A 15,880-nucleotide genomic window follows, 5' to 3' on the forward strand; every position below is an offset into this window, starting at 1 on the left:
AAGTGTTTAAATTAATTTTACTTTTCCATATCAATTATATCCACTGAGCAACATAGCTCAAGATCAAGGGGTACAGCACCAGAATTTCCTGTTGGATCGGGCCAGTAGCCCACTGGGCCAGCATCCTGTTCTTACAGTAGCCAACCAGATGGGAAACCAGTAAGCAGAACTAGAATACAAGAATGCTCTCCGCTCCTGAGGCTTTCTGGCAACTGGTTTTCAGAAGCATTGCTGCCTCCAGCCATGAAGGCAGAGCATAACCATCATAGCTAGTCACCATTGATAGCCTTCTTCTCCATGAATTTGCCTGGTCCTCTTTTAAAGGCATCCAAGTTGGTGGCCTTCATTGCCTCCTGTAGGAGCAAAGCTGGGGCTACACCAGAATCGGCACAAGTGGCTTCCAGAAGAGGAACAGCTCTGTGTGTCTGTGTTGCAGAGAGGAAAACTTTCGGTTAGCAGGAGAGCACATGCTTTGCCTGCATAAGGTCCCAAGTTCAATCCTTACCATCTCCAGATGGTGCTGGGAAGGACCTCTCCCGGAAACCGTGCCAGTCAGAGTAGACAGAGAATCGCTGCCAGTCAGAGTAGACAATACTGCTGTAGCTGGACCACTGATCTAACTCTGTTTGGCATCACTGTCCAACATACAACAATTTCAGTTAATCTGGAACCCGCTCAGCTCCTGGCAAGAGACACACTTAGGTGTTTTATGTAAGAATGGTGGCCCTTCTGCTATGATACAGATAGTTTGATGCTGCATCTTTGCATCTCAGTTCATGGCAGAAGTTACTGTCATTTGCATCCTTCCTTCCACTCTGCCTCTATGCTCGCAATCACCTTGTCCTCGATACCATATGTTAATACTCTTTACCATTTGGGAGGTCCGTACAAACAGCTTGTTCACTATAAGTGGTTACATGCACACTGTGGTAAGTTATTAATTGGTGACAGGGCCTCTGTATTCATTCACTGTTTCCCTTTTTTGCTCTCTTCACATTGCAGGGCGGCAGAAGCTCACAACTGCAGGTGTTAGTGACAATATGCTTGCAAGTGTGAGATGTACTAGGTGCTCCCAACTTGCTTCACTCATCCATCCTACCCCAGCTCTCTTGTGATGGCCACTTGTCATTGCAGAGTCTGCCTAGGAGAGGGCTAAAGCCTGACCTATACATTCAACAGAATGAGGTGGTAGAGCATATCAGAACAGATAGAAGATCCTATCTCAACAGTTCTGCCATTGTGGTGTGTGTTTTTAATCCTGCAAATAAGCAGAAACTTAGGACATCAGAGGTTGCTCTGTAGTCTGTATGCTATTGTGCCAAAAAAAAAAAAATCACTTGCAGGGAAGTTTTGCTGCTTTTCTTATTTTAACACATGGAAGCATTAACAATATGTGACACATTCACTCTTAGATCTGCATTTTGAAGTTGTGTGATCCTTTCTGCCACCTTATTCTGCTGTATGAGTGGACTAAGCCTAACCAATCCAATACATACATGCACCTTTGAGAAAGCCCTTAATGAATACAGCTGGGCTTACTTCTCAGTAGAAATGTGTGCTATACCTAGTGAAGGGTTTTTGTAACAAGAGGGTGAGCCAGGAGGTGTTGGAATCCCCTGGCCCAAGTTCTCAGGACAGCCTTAGGGTGGCTGTGTGTCCTGCATTACAGAAGACAGCCATTTATTTGTTTGTTGCATTTGTATCCCACCTTTGCCTCCAAGAAGCTAAAGGTGGCCTGTATGGTTCTCTCCCTCATCATCTGAACCCCACTGCGATTATTATGATTGTTTTACTATTGGGTTGTCTGTCGGTATGCTTTTTACTATGTTTTTATCATTGATGTTTTGTAATGTGTTTCTAATGTTGTACACCACCCTGAGAACTTTTGATATAGGGCGGTATATAAATTGAATTAACAACAACAACAACAACAACAACCCTGTGAGGTAGGTTAGGCTAAGAGGCAGGGATTGGCCCAAGGTCACCCTGTGAGGTTCATGACCAAGTGGAGATTCGAACCCTGGTCTCCCAGTTTCTATTCCAACACTCTGAATGACTACATTACATTGGCCGTCTGGTCCAGGTCTGACTTAAAGATAAATAACCATAAAGAGACAGAGCAGGAGAGGTCTTGAAGTTGCCCATCCACAGTTAGGAACTGGAGAGCAGACTGGGCAGACACGCAAGTCACATTCTTTCCTACAATGTTAGGGTGTAATTTATTTCTATGTAAACCATAGTGATTATTTGTAAATTTGCATCTATCCATTTATGCAAATCTTATGCAAGCATAAATCCTTTTTACTCATCATTTTTTGGCAGTGTGTAAGTGGCCACCCTAATCTAAGGTTGCCGTACGCCCGAAATTTTCCAGACATAGCTGGTATTCAGCCCCCTTAAGCAGTGTCCGAGCAGAAATTGCTGAAATGTCTAGGAAAGCTCAACAAGTTTGGCCAAAAACAGCTCAACAACTTTTGTGTCCTGATTTTCACTTTTTGAAATATGGCAACCCTACCCTAGTCAGCCTTGAACTTGCTAGTTGGACTTTAGCATGTCAGTCCCTCTCAAGTCTTTTAGTACCATTAAGAAAATAATTTTGTCCTACCTTACAGGGTTGTTGCATGGATCATTTGAGATGACATAGTCAAAATGCTTTGAGCACTTAGGGAAGAGGAACAGAATGTATAGGCGTGGAAAGATCCTGCTCTGACTATGTACAAGGGCATAAAGGGCAAATATTTCACCCATATTAAGACTAAATCTAGAATACAACATTACCAGATTTGTATCAAAACATGGAAATCACTTTAATCTCTGGTAAAAAAAAAGTCACTAATCTGTACTGAGTTATCATTTTAAGCATGCATCTTTTTGAGTATTATTTGTGTATTCTGAATTTGCACCTAGCATCACAACTTAACTTTCCACTTCTTAACTGTTTAGCTGGTTTAGTGCTGTATGTCTGGAGAACTCAACTTCACAATATTAACAGCATGTACTGGCTTACAAAATTCTGGGAGTTTAGGTGGTGTTGTGCAATAATTAAGATGCACTAATTTATTAACCCAAAGCATGAAAGTGTCTTTTTGAATTCTAGAGAAATGGAAGCTGTTGGCTTCATCTTGTAAATGTTCTGACACCATGAAGCTGTTCTAATTTGAAACAAGCTTACTCGTGTTTCACTATCAAATGATGAAACGGTAGGAGTCAGGTTGTATGTACACCGCAGTACCAGTTCCACAGTAGAAAAGACATACAGTAAAATGTAGATGCGGAATTAACCTTTCTGTAAGTGTCTAACCTTGCACTTATAAAGAAACAGCAAATTTCTGCAGAAATGTGCTTGGAAGCACATGGTGACACCTCAGGAGACAGAAAGCCTATATCTGGGGGAAGGGAAGCTATTTGCTACTCAACATGATGACTAGCAAAATCAGAATTAAAAAATGCAAACTGTACCATGCAAAATGATGTTTTGTCCCCAGTTTCCATATTTTTTCCAGCTTTACTGGTTGCACAATTTTTACTTTTTAAGATACCACACACAAAGCCTACATTCAGCTCCTAGCATATTGCATAGGAAGAACTTTCTAACAATGTGAGCTTGTTTGGCAGTGCAACAGACTACCTTGGAAGGTGGTGGATTTTCCTTCATCGGAATTTTTGAACAGGTTGGATGGCCATCTGTCAGGGAATCTTTAGCTGTGATTCCTGCATTGCAAAGATTTGGGCAAGATGACTTCTTGAGGCCCATCTGCAATTCTATGATCTGAATTTGAAGGGCCAAAGCTCGCTAAATACTACAGTATCTTGTGGCTCAGCACATTCCGAATGAGATCTGTGGCAGTGATCTGGGACCACACCATGATTTCCCCACCCCATCTCTCCATCTTTGGTTCAACAGCAGAATAACCGCTTGGAGCTCTGCTTTGGCACTAGCTGCTTATAAGATTGGGAGCAGCCGGCTGGATTTGTGCTCCTTATATGAGGAATATCTTCACAGGATTGTAAAACTGATCCCAGGAACAGAACTACTAGAGCTGTCAGTTGTCAGAACCTTTGGGCGAAGAGGGGCCATTCTGGGTAACCGATGTGGCTGCGTCACTATGGCACACCTAGCAATTAGGATTCATTGAAAGGAAATAAACTAAAGAAGTAGGGTGCAAACACCCGCTCTCAGCATTTTTGTTTGAACTTGAATCATTGGAAGGGGAGGGAGGGAGCTTACTTTGCATAATGGATTTGGGCGGGGAATGATGGAATGAAAACAAGGGTGTGTGGTGGATATGCAGGTGTGTTGAGTGCATGTCCATTGAAACTTTTGTCAGCGGCTCTTCTCTGTTACTCAGAGGGCAGAATCTCCCAAGGAACTGAGAAGCAGGCGAAAGATGTGGCTGGGTGTGGCCTGGGGTTCTGGCTTAAGAGAGTGATGACTGGTGGACTAAAGGTTAGGGATACAAGGGTGGAGAATGCTCTTTTATGTATCAAAACACACACAGGAACAAAGGTTCTGGAATGGCGCCCAAAGTAGAATGGCAAACTTTTGTAAAAATAAAAATAAAAATGCCATTGAACATTAATAATGGCTCGCAGGTCCCTTAAATGGTTTCTCCACCTTTCTAATTAAACAGCAACATTGATGGGAGTCCCTCTTAAAATGCTTATTCTCCATATGCAACACCAACCACAGTTGTACAGTTGAAAAAGAAAAAAGGAAGCCAGGCTGAATTTTCTTCAGTGAAAAGTGTCCAAAGTGACAAGTTACAGGTATCCTGGCTCTAAAACAGAGCTCATGTTACTCCCGGTTGCCACCTACTGGCCAGTTTGCAGAAGTCCACAGCAGAAAAGATGCACGGGCATCGTGGAGAGGAGCAGGTTTGCTTTGGGACTCTCTTGCAAGCCCCCAACAAAGCAGGTAGGAAGTAGGTGCAGCAGAGGCAACGAGCGCATTTCTTCACACAATGTGCAATAAACACAGCAAGTTCACACACTGGCTTAGATCTCTTTCAAGAAGGAGTAGGTATGCTCATGGAGAAGGTCTGTCAGTGGCTCTTAGCACAAGGAACTTCTCAATGCAAGCTGCTGGGGGCAAAGAGGAAGGGAAAGCCAGCAATCACATACCTTACTTGTGAGTTCCCCAAAGTTTCTGTCTGACTAATATCGGAAATGCAGGTCTACATGGACCTTAGTTCAGTCCAACAAAACATTTTGCAAGTCTCCCGAGAGCCCTGCTGTGGACACTAGGGTACGCTGTCGGTCAAAAACATTGCCATTTTTTTTTTTTTACTATGCATGAGAAATTGGGGTTTGCTGCCTCGCTTGGGATCGCACCTGACCCCTTCCCCTTATGCCACGCAGGAACTGAACAAGAAGAGAACGCAGAAAGAGATGGAGCACGCCATGCTAATCCGGCACGACGAGTCGACGCGCGAGCTAGAATACAGGCAGCTGCACACGTTGCAGAAGCTACGTATGGACTTGATCCGGCTGCAGCACCAGACGGAGCTTGAGAACCAGCTGGAGTACAACAAGCGGCGGGAGCGGGAGCTGCACAGGAAGCATGTCATGGAACTGCGGCAGCAGCCCAAAAACCTGAAGGTTAGTAACTAGGCGAAGGCTGCGGTCTAGCTGGGATATAGGGATAAGCGGTGCAAAGTCAACTGCTTGACCTTAGCCACCCTGCTAATTCCATGTGTGTGTGGCAGGGATGGAGAATCTGGTCTCCTAGATGTCATTGGACTGTGGTTCCTATAATCCCTGACTATTGGTCATGCAGGTAGGGAAATGGGAGTCCAGCCACCTTTGAAGTGCCGTATGTTCCCCCATCCCTGGTGTTTGGTGCTGTTAGCACATCCATGCCACCATTTTGGCGCCTGTTCACATATTCATTCAGCAGAGGAGGACTTACTGGTGTCAATAGCTCAGGAGTTGTTCACTTACAGTTACCTTCCATCATAGGAGCCAACTCCTAGGGAGCGAGGTCCCTTAGCCCCCCAAAAAATATTTGAAGGGGTCAGCCCCCCCCCTAGTTAATGGGCATTGTCATTCAAATAGAGTGCATGTGGCATATCATGTTATCAATTATGTGCTTACCTGCCCCCCGGATATTTTATTAAGTTGGCACCCCTGCCTTCCATGGGATCTGGTAACTGCTCTTCTCCACGTGAAAGGGAAAAAGCAGATAATTATCTCACACAAAAAATAGCAAATAGCTGAAATTATGAGATATGGGTTCGAGACAGGCAATAGTTTCGTGGAGAAAGCAGCTTGCAAGAGAGGCGTGGTTCTCTTGAACACAATTTGCCCATTATAGGGATGTTACATTTTCTTTAGTGTAAAACTTCTGCATGAATATCGTACCGTTCTTAAATAACGTATAGGGATATGCAGATAACGTCGATGTTTAAATAGCCACGTGTAACCTCACCCAGAGTTGTTGCCTTCCATTGCAGGCCATGGAAATGCAGATCAAGAAGCAGTTCCAGGACACTTGCAAAGTGCAAACCAAGCAGTATAAAGCACTCAAGAACCACCAGCTGGAAGTGACTCCAAAGAGTGAGCACAAAACTATTCTGAAAGGCCTGAAGGACGAGCAGACAAGGAAGCTTGCCATCCTGGCTGAGCAGTACGAGCAGAGCATCAATGAGATGATGGCATCGCAAGCGGTGAGGGCAGCTCTGGGCTCCACACACACAGACCCCACAAATGGTTCCATATTAACTTGGGTGGCCATGTGTCCTCTTTTTCCAGGACACGTCCTCTTTTTCAGGGTAAAGTTTCTGTCTGGGTGGATTTTTTGAAAATTTGCCAAAATGTCTCTGGCTATACTTTCTGGATGAGACATAGTCATAACTGGATGCTTGCTTTCCTCTTCTCCTGCCCCCCTCAGTAATATGTCACAGTTTCTATAGCCTACATATAAAATGAGAATCAACATAGTGTCCTCTTTTTTGCTCTTCAAAATATTAACAAGCACTGGTGGTCACCTTACCTGTGGTGAGAACTGATGGCGGTTTGCTGTTGTTTTTAGTAATATTTGCATATTTTTATTCTTTCCTTGGGATGCGGGTGGCGCTGTGGGTTAAACCACAGAGCCTAGGACTTGCCGATCAGAAGGTCGGCGGTTCGAATCCCCGCGACGGGGTGAGCTCCCGTTGCTCGGTCCCTGCTCCTGCCAACCTAGCAGTTCAAAAGCACGTCAAAGTGCAAGTAGATAAATAGGTACCGCTCCGGCGGGAAGGTAAATGGCGTTTCCGTGCACTGCTCTGGTTCGCCAGAAGCGGCTTAGTCATGCTGGCCACATGACCCGGAAGCTGTACGCCAGCTCCCTTGGCCAGTAAAACGAGATGAGCGCTGCAACCCCAGAGTCGTCCACGACTGGACCTAATGGTCAGGGGTCCCTTTACCTTTTTATTCTTTCCTTTTCCTTAGTTTTATTTCATTTCCCCTCCTTTCTCTTTCCCCTCTTTTCTCCTTTCCTTTTCCTGGTTTTATTTTCAAATTAATTTAAAACAAAAACAACAACTAAACAGCATGTGCAGTCCTCGTCAAGCTTGTTTGTAGCAGGTTTACACACCGATGATCAAATAATCTTTTCAGATTGCATACATTGGTATGTGCACGTGTGAAGTTTAAAGCCCCAGTTGCACACAGCTGTAATATCCAGATACCTTCAGGATAACAAGCCCTGAGGGATAGCTCGGTGGGTCGAGCATGGGACTCTTAACCTCAGGGTCGTGGGTTTGAGCCCCACATTGGGTGAAAGATTCCTGTATCACAGGGGGTTGGATTAGATGACCCCTGAGGTCCGTCCCAATTCTGTGATTCTCTGAAACAAGCGTGAATGGATTTGGTGGTGGGGGTGATAAGGAAAACACCTTTTGGTTGAACTGATGTCATACCTTGGAGTGTTCAGAAACACTTCTAAGTTCTGGGAGAATAAAGCAGGTGCCAAGAAATGTTGATGACAGGCTGTGAGCTGGTGTAGTAGCATAATGGCTGAGATACTGAGCTGCCAACCAGGAGGTTCCCAGTGTGAATCTTAGCTCTTGCCATGACCTCACCAGGTGACCTCAGGCAAGTCATACTCTCTCAGCCTCATTCCTTCCCCATCTGCAGTATGGGAGATAAAAAAAAGACCGACTTGCTTTCATGGCTGCTGTAAGGACTGCCACTAGGCAAGGTGTGTGATGCACTTGCAGTGGCTCTAGATGCAGGAGAAGCTGTGTGGGCAGGATGGCCAAAGGAGAGCTGTGAGAAGGCGGCAGAAGCCTGGCAGAAAGGCAGGGAAAGGAGATTGGGAGCGGTGAAAGCCCAGGTGTAGTGGGCATGTTTGAAACTCCATGCAAGGTGAAAGGAATGAAAAGCAAAGTGTGTGTGTGTATGAAAGAAACAGGAGTGCTGAGCAGCAAAGGATTCTGCGTGTTGGGACTGGAGCCACAATGATTGGATGAGGCAGGACTGAGTCTGCCAGTGGTAGGGAGCCTATGGCAGCTCCCCTGATGCTGTTGGGCTCCACCAACCATCAGCCCCTGAAAGCATGGCAAAAGTGAAGAGTTGATGGGAGGTGCAGTCCAGCAGCTTATGGAGGGCTACAGGCTCCCCATCTGTGGTCTATATACAGCGGAAGAGAAAGGGACTTAGGGGGAAAGGGGGGGAAAGGAGATGGTAAGAGAAAGTCATGCTGGGTACAGACCTCATCCAGAGGGGCAGAACGGGTTTGTGGGCCAAAGGGAGCTTTGGAGTCTCAAGGAAGTGGACCCAACCTTAACTTTACTTCCCCAGATTACAGTACACAGTTAAGGCTTCTATGCTGGCCATTTCAACCAGAACCTTTTTGCATTTTCTCCCCTTTTGGGGCATGCGTCTTCACGGCCTGCCTAAACAACTGTTGTTGTTGTTGCTGCTGCTGCTGTTGTGCCCAACCCTAGAGCAGATTTGACCAGCAAGCGCCCCTAACTTTGTAAATGATTTTGTTGGTTTTTGTTTTTTTTACACTCCCAGCTGCGGCTAGATGAGGCTCAGGAAGCGGAATGCCAGGCCCTGCGGTTGCAGCTTCAGCAAGAGATGGAGCTGCTGAATGCCTATCAGAGCAAAATCAAGATGCAGACGGAAGCACAGCATGAGCGGGAACTCCAGAAGCTGGAGCAGAGGGTGTCGTTACGCAGGGCACATCTTGAGCAAAAGGTAAGGCAGGGGTTGGGCCGTTGCCAAAAAAGCCAGGAAAGGAAGAACTGGTGGGGATGTGGAATTGTGCATACTGTCCAGGTGTATCCCGCACTCTGCAGTTAACCTGGTAGCGGCAATGCATTACGTTTCCCTAAGTACCAGGATCCTAGCAGGATCAGTTCCTTGTGAAGAGAATACGGGAGCCTTAGCAATTACTCCCAGTGGTATTTTTTAAATTTATTAGTCACCTTTTTTTTGCCACGGCAACTCAAAGCGACTTACACTGTACACATACATAGATTAAAACCAGCATTAAAAAAGTCTAAAATCCAATTCTATTTCTTTATTTTTTATTTTAAAAAAAACCTGCATTAAAGCATCCCACCCATGCACAAAAGCCACCAGTGTTTAACAGCTGAAGACCTGATTTAAAAGGAACATGTTTGCCCGGCACCTAAAGATATGTAGCAGTGGCACCAGGCAAGCATCTCTGGGGAGAGCATTCCACAAGCAGGGAGCCACCACGGAAAAGGCCCCTTCTTGTGTTGCCACCCTCCAGACCGCCCATGCTTTCATAGTATCTGCAAACTAGCAGATTGAATACAGAGGGGACAGGCAGACAGGCCCCTCAGCAGGCATCTTCACAACAGCATTGCTTTGCCAAGCTGTCTTCTGCCCACTCAGATAAATCAGAAACTGTAAATTGTTTTCTCTCTGGCCTCCAGACCAGTGGTAATAATAAGCACTGCATAATGGGCATTTTAATAACTGAGACAAGGAAGGAATTTCCCATCTCGTTGCTTTTGTGGGCGGGAGGAATATTCCAAACCGACTAGATAGTTGGCATCTTTGGGTTTAGGAATGGATCCACCCTTTAAATCATTTATGAATGCTGTGAGTAAATAGTTAATGTCTGAACCAACTCTAGTAGGAATAGACGGATAGATTCCTGATCAGACGCCCCATGAGGTTAACTGAATACCAGCGACAGAAAAGGAATAGCACTGCTGGTGCTTATTTGTCATTTGCTGGAGTGCACCAGGGAATCAGATTTCCTGACTGCTAGACGCATTGGTCTGTGTCGTTGCCGGAGGTGTGTTCTAATGGAAAGTCCACCTGCTCCACTGTTTTAAGACTGCCACCAGAGGTTTCCCCAAATGCAGTGGCTTTTTTGCCTGGCAGGCCAGATCTTTCATCACCTGCACAAGCCAGCTTTGACTGGTGGGCGGGGTCACCCACCTGTCACAGCCAGCTGACATCATGACACCAGGTATCTGGCAGTCCCACCCACCTACTGTGAAGTTGATCTGCGGGGTGGGGCAAAGCTGCATGCAGCAGGATTGAACCCGCTCATCGGCTGGTGAGTGGGAGGGTTCAGGTGTCCAGGCTACAGTCATCTGCTTTGCCAACAGGGACCCTGCAGGGAATGCACTGGTGAAGCAGTACCAAACTCTCTGCTCACCAGGTGAGCCTAGAAGTGTTATTGGATGGGAAAGTTACTGAAAGCAAACACAGAGACACATATTAACTGGGTAGCTCAGTCGGTAGAGCTTGAGACTCTTAATCTCAGGGTTGTGGGTCTGAGCCCCATGTTGGGCAAAAGATTCCTGCATTAAGAACAAAGATAGTTCAGTTGGTTCGAGCGCGGTGCTGATAATGCCAAGGTCGCAGGTTCGATCGTCATAGGGGACAGCTGCATATTCATTCCTGCATTGCAGAAGGTTGAACCAGTTGATTCTCAGGGTCCCTTCCTACTGTAAGATTCTTTGATCCCCTCCACAAATGGTTCTCCTCTCCCACAGCTATATTGCAGTTTCAGAGTCCCGGGGAGGCGGGAGAGGTTTGTTAAAAAACAAACTACCAGAGGAGGAATTGGGAAAGGAGAAATCACTAAGGAAAGGACTCAGCATCCCTTTTCGACTGACTTGTTTCTGCTGCAAGCACACCCAGTAAGCACACACACACCCACTTTCCAGGAGAAATGGAGGGGTAGGAAATCCTCTTGTCCAGATCTGTTCCTCAAACGTTTGGGATTCTGAGGAGTTTGCTTTAAAAGAACCCCCCTTTTATGCTGTTTCAGATTGAAGAGGAGCTGGCGGCCCTGCAGAAGGAACGCAGCGAGAGGATAAAGTTTCTGTTGGAAAGGCAAGAGCGAGAGATTGAAACTTTTGACATGGAGAGCCTACGGATGGGCTTTGGAAATTTGGTCACGTTAGAATTTCCTAAGGAGGACTACAGATGAGATTAAATTTCTTTTGCCATTAAAAAAAAACAAAAATGCAAACAAAAAATATCTCAAATCCCAACATTCCCCCCCCATGTTAACGGGTGTGCTCTCTCTCTTTCTGTCTCTCTTACTGACATCATGTCGGACTTAGTGCCTGTATATTCTTACTCCATCAGGGGCCCCCCCTTCCCGCCAAGTGTCACGTTTCAGAGCAGGACCATTGCTCCGCAGTCTCTCTTGAATCTCATAGTGTCTCACAGTATTGATGTCTCTGTGCAATGATTTTTTTTATTATTATTAAAAAAAAACACGTTTCAATGAAAACTTTGGAGACAATTCTAACGAATCAAAACAAAAAAGTGGATGTATGTTTGCTTTTCAGCAATCACTCATATTTTTTTGCCACCTTACCAATGAAAATTCAAGCAAAAAAAAAAAAACAAAAAAACCAAGGAAGGAAAATTAAAAGGAGTCAGATTCCCAGGGGGAGAGAGATGGGTATCGCAGCCTTACCTTAATCAGCTGCTGCATAACGTTTTGAGTTTTTAATTTTATTATTAATTATTATTATTTCTTTTTTTGGTATTTATTCATCAGGAATAACTAAATGAAAAAAAATAATAATAAAAAAAATTTTATTAAGAGATTGAGAAATTTGATACATTTTACAGAAAATATGAATTCTGAAATTGTGCTGTACATATCAGTGGTGGACATATTATTACTTTGGGGGCGGGGGGGAAGGGGAGGGGGGTTGGGGAAAGAGGGAGAGCGTGATTTTTTTGAAAAAGGGTCAGGCCAGGCCAGGTGGGTTTTTTTGGCCGTTGGTCTTTGGCACATTCTTGATTGTATCATAATCATTTTCTGCTGTAGCAGAGGATGTGAATACACTTAAAAAAAAAAAAAAAACTTAAGGAGCCCAGAGAATCCCAGGAGCACAAATTGGGCCTTGTCAAATTGTGTATTTTGTGTATAGAAGGAAATTTAAGGAGAAATTTACTTATTTTCATATTGTATTTTAACTGTTTCTCTGATCAGAAGTTTTTTTACTACCTGATGACTTGTTCCCCCCCTCCGACCCCCCCCACCAACCCACCCACACTCCAGGCCACGCCGACACCCCCACCCACCCCTCCAAAAACCCTCCACCCTTCCTCTTTTCCAAGTCAATCGTTGGAGTTTAACACTGTCTCTCATTCTCACATCACCTTAAATCTTTCCTCCTCCTCCACACCCCTCCCTGCGACCCACCCACAACTCCCACCTTTGGTTCCCCCCCTCCCTCCCCTCTCCCTGTCCCCTGATAATCTTGGTCATAAATATTGCATTATTCACACTTTCAAACTGTGTATTTTCTTACAATAAAAAAGGTTAAAAAAAGGCTTTACTTCTTTTGCATGCACTTTTAAAAAAAATACTAAACGGAAAAAAGCAAAAAAAAAAGAGAGAGAAAACCTTTTTCAGGTTCTCAAAGGGAAGAGCATGATATAACTGTCAGAGCTTTTAATTATATTTGTAAATAAAAGTGTTGCTCACGAAGCTTTGCTGTCTCATTGTAGCAGGGGAAGCAACTCTTTGCCCTGCGCTACCCCCTACCCACCCCATCTCTGGTCAGCCATGGAAGAGACTCGAGTGTGGCTTTCCAGCTCTTGTTTTACATCCAGCAACAGGAGAGCCTGTTAGCAGCAGACACCGGCCAATCAGATCCTCTGCTTTTGGGCTGGATGCCTCCCGACAACTCAAAGACAACTCAGATGTTGTGGGAGGAGGCAAGAGCAGGAGAGGAGCAGAGGAAATATTGTGTAAAGGGGCTTCTATCGTATATTGCACAAGATGCTTTTACTGGTGCTCAGAAACACACCTGAAACCTTTAAGGCGAAGAGGAATGTAGCACACATTGTTCCAATACGGCCTTTCCCAGGGAGCCATCCTTCCATTCCGCAGCCAAAACCGGTTGTGGACAGTGCTCATTGGATGGTTCCTGTTATGTCACCAGGAGAACACCTATCCCAAGCCCCACATGGATTTGATTTCAGAAAGTATTTCTATTGTGGATTATTTTGGCAAAGGGTGATTTGATAGATGGGTGAACATGTATGCGATGAAAGAAAATGAAAAAACAAGCTCCTCGCCTGAAGAATGAGAGGATGGCCCAGGCTGATAGCTGAATTAGGAATCAGTTCCTTGCTATGTGCAGCAATCATTGCAAAAGGGATCATTGGGTTTGGTGGACCGCGAGCTTAACATGAGTTAACAGTGCGATGCAACAGAAATAAAGAAAAAAGCTAATGCAATTCTAGGCTGCTTTAACAGACATCCAGCATCCAGAATAGTACCACTCTATTCTGCCTTGGTCAGACCCCACTTGGAGTCCTGTGTCCAGTTCTGGGCACCACGGTTTAAGAAGGATATTCACAAGCTGGAACCTGTGCAGAGGAGGGTGATCAAGATGATCAAGGGTCTGGAAACCAAGCCTAATGACAAACGGTTGAAGGAGCTGGGGTATGTTTAGTTTGGAAAAGAGAAGAATTGAGAGGTGATATGAGAGGCGTCTTCAAATACCTGGAAGATGGAGCAAGCTTGTTTTCTGCTGCTCCGGAACAGATGACCCAAACCAATGGATTCAAAGGACAAGAAGGAAGATTCCGACTAAACGTTAGGAACAACACTCTGATGGTGAGAGCTGTTTGACAGTGGAGCGCACCACCTGGGTCACAGAAGGCTTTTAAACAGAGGTTGGATGGCCACCTGTCATGGATGCTTAAGCTGTGATTCCTTCATTGCAGGGGGCTGGACTAGATGACTCTTGGGGTCCCTTCTAACTCAAGATTTTATGAAATTCCTAAGCTGGCCTGGAGCTGGACTCACACCACAGTCAAGGAACCAGCTGGGACTTCTTACTACACCTGCCTGTACTCTTAAGGGCTCCAAAGGGAATTTGCTGAGGAGGGGGGCGGGTCTGTCTTGGACCCATCAACATTCTTAGGATATTGTTAACCCCCCCCTTTTTTTTGCTTTTGCTTTTGTTGACTGCCTTATCTCTTTGCTCGTTCATTTCTGTTTCTACCCATCCACCCAAAGGGATCTCGGGAGCAACTTTGAAGGTTTCAGTTCTGCCACGATTCTCCATTTCTCTGCATCTTGGCCTTCTTCTTGGCGTCTGAGCAATATTTGGGGAACTTCTTAGTTCCCTTAGTTCCCTTCGGGTGGCACCCACCCCATCGCCACCAGGAGCTGCTAGTCTTGCCTAGAACCAGGTACAGTCCAGAGATCAGTGGAGGCTGGTGCATGGGACTGCTCATATTGCCCCTTCCTGCCCAGTCCCAGAGGTAGATAATCTTTTCGCAGCATGAGGTCCACATTCCTTTTCCAGCAACTTCCCAGGGGCCGCATGCCTAGGGCAGGCAGGTCCGAAGGCAAAATGGGTGGAGCAATTAAAGTAAATCTTACTTTTATACAGTAGGCTAGCACCCAAACACCCTTCTCTATTCCCCATCTAGGCAAGCAAGACATATGCCAGCTAGGCAGAAACAATGAGGGTAAGAGCAAGACCAATGATGTGTGTGGCTTGGGGGGTGTTGTGGGGGTCAGGTGTAACCTCCAGGTCTGAGGTTCTACGACCCTCTTCTGACCAAAGTTGCCCATACTGTGTGCTCTGAGCTACCCCATGTTGCTCCTGCAACCTAATAATAATAATAGTAGTAATAATGTATTAGTTTTACCCCACCCTGTCTGGCCAGATCTCCCCAGCCACTCTGGGCAGCTCCTAACAGAATATTAAAAGCATGCTAAAACATCAAATATTAAAAACTTCCCTAATCAGGGTTGCATTCAGGTGTCTTCTAAACATCAGATAGTTGTTTATTTCCTTGACATCTGATGGGAGGGCGTTTCACAGGGCGGGCGCCACTACAAAGAAGGCCCTCTGCCTGGTTCCCTGTAACCTCACTTCTCGCAGGGAGGGAACCACCAGAAGGCCCTCGGAGCTGGACCTCAGTGTCCAGGCTGACGATGGAGGTGGAGACACTCCTTCAGGTATACTGAGCCACGGTTGTTTAGCACCAAAACTTTGAATTGTGCTCAGAAACATCCTGGGAGCCAATGTAGGTCTTTCAGGACCAGTGTTATTTGGTCTCCCAGTCACCAGTCTAGCTGCCGCATCCTGGATTAGTTGCAGTTTCCGGGTCACCTTCAAAGGTAGCCCCACGGAGAGCACATTGCAGTAGTCCAAGTGGGAGATAACCAGAGCATGCACCACTCTGGTGAGACAGTCCACGGGCAGGTAGGGTCTCAGTCTGTGTACCAGATGGAGCTGGTAGATAGCTGCCCTGGACACAGAATTGACCTGCACCTCCATGGACAGCTGTGGGTCCAAAATTACTCCCAGGCTGCACACCTGGTCCTTCAGGGGCACAGTTGCCCCATTCAGGACCAGGGGTCCTCCACACCAGCCAACCCCCTGTCCCCCAAAGACAGTAATTCTGT

At 45.8% G+C, this 15,880-nt stretch overlaps 1 protein-coding gene across 5 annotated transcripts in view; it reads left to right on the forward strand.

Moving 5' to 3' along the window:
- TAOK3 (TAO kinase 3) overlaps positions 1 to 12,934 on the forward strand; it is a 117,323-nt gene extending 104,389 nt beyond the window's left edge. For all 5 annotated transcript variants that reach the window (XM_081175259.1, XM_081175261.1, XM_081175260.1 and 2 more), the window contains 4 exons: positions 5,359 to 5,598; positions 6,453 to 6,665; positions 9,004 to 9,186; positions 11,249 to 12,934. In XM_081175259.1, the coding sequence (XP_081031385.1) occupies positions 5,359 to 5,598; positions 6,453 to 6,665; positions 9,004 to 9,186; positions 11,249 to 11,410 (798 nt within the window). In that variant the 3' untranslated portion in view covers positions 11,411 to 12,934. The remainder of the gene's footprint in view (positions 1 to 5,358; positions 5,599 to 6,452; positions 6,666 to 9,003; positions 9,187 to 11,248) is intronic.
- Positions 12,935 to 15,880: the final 2,946 nt, after the last annotated feature.

This window comes from Podarcis bocagei (genome assembly GCF_964188305.1).
Source record: "Podarcis bocagei genome assembly, chromosome: 16".
Classification (NCBI taxonomy): domain Eukaryota; kingdom Metazoa; phylum Chordata; class Lepidosauria; order Squamata; family Lacertidae; genus Podarcis; species Podarcis bocagei.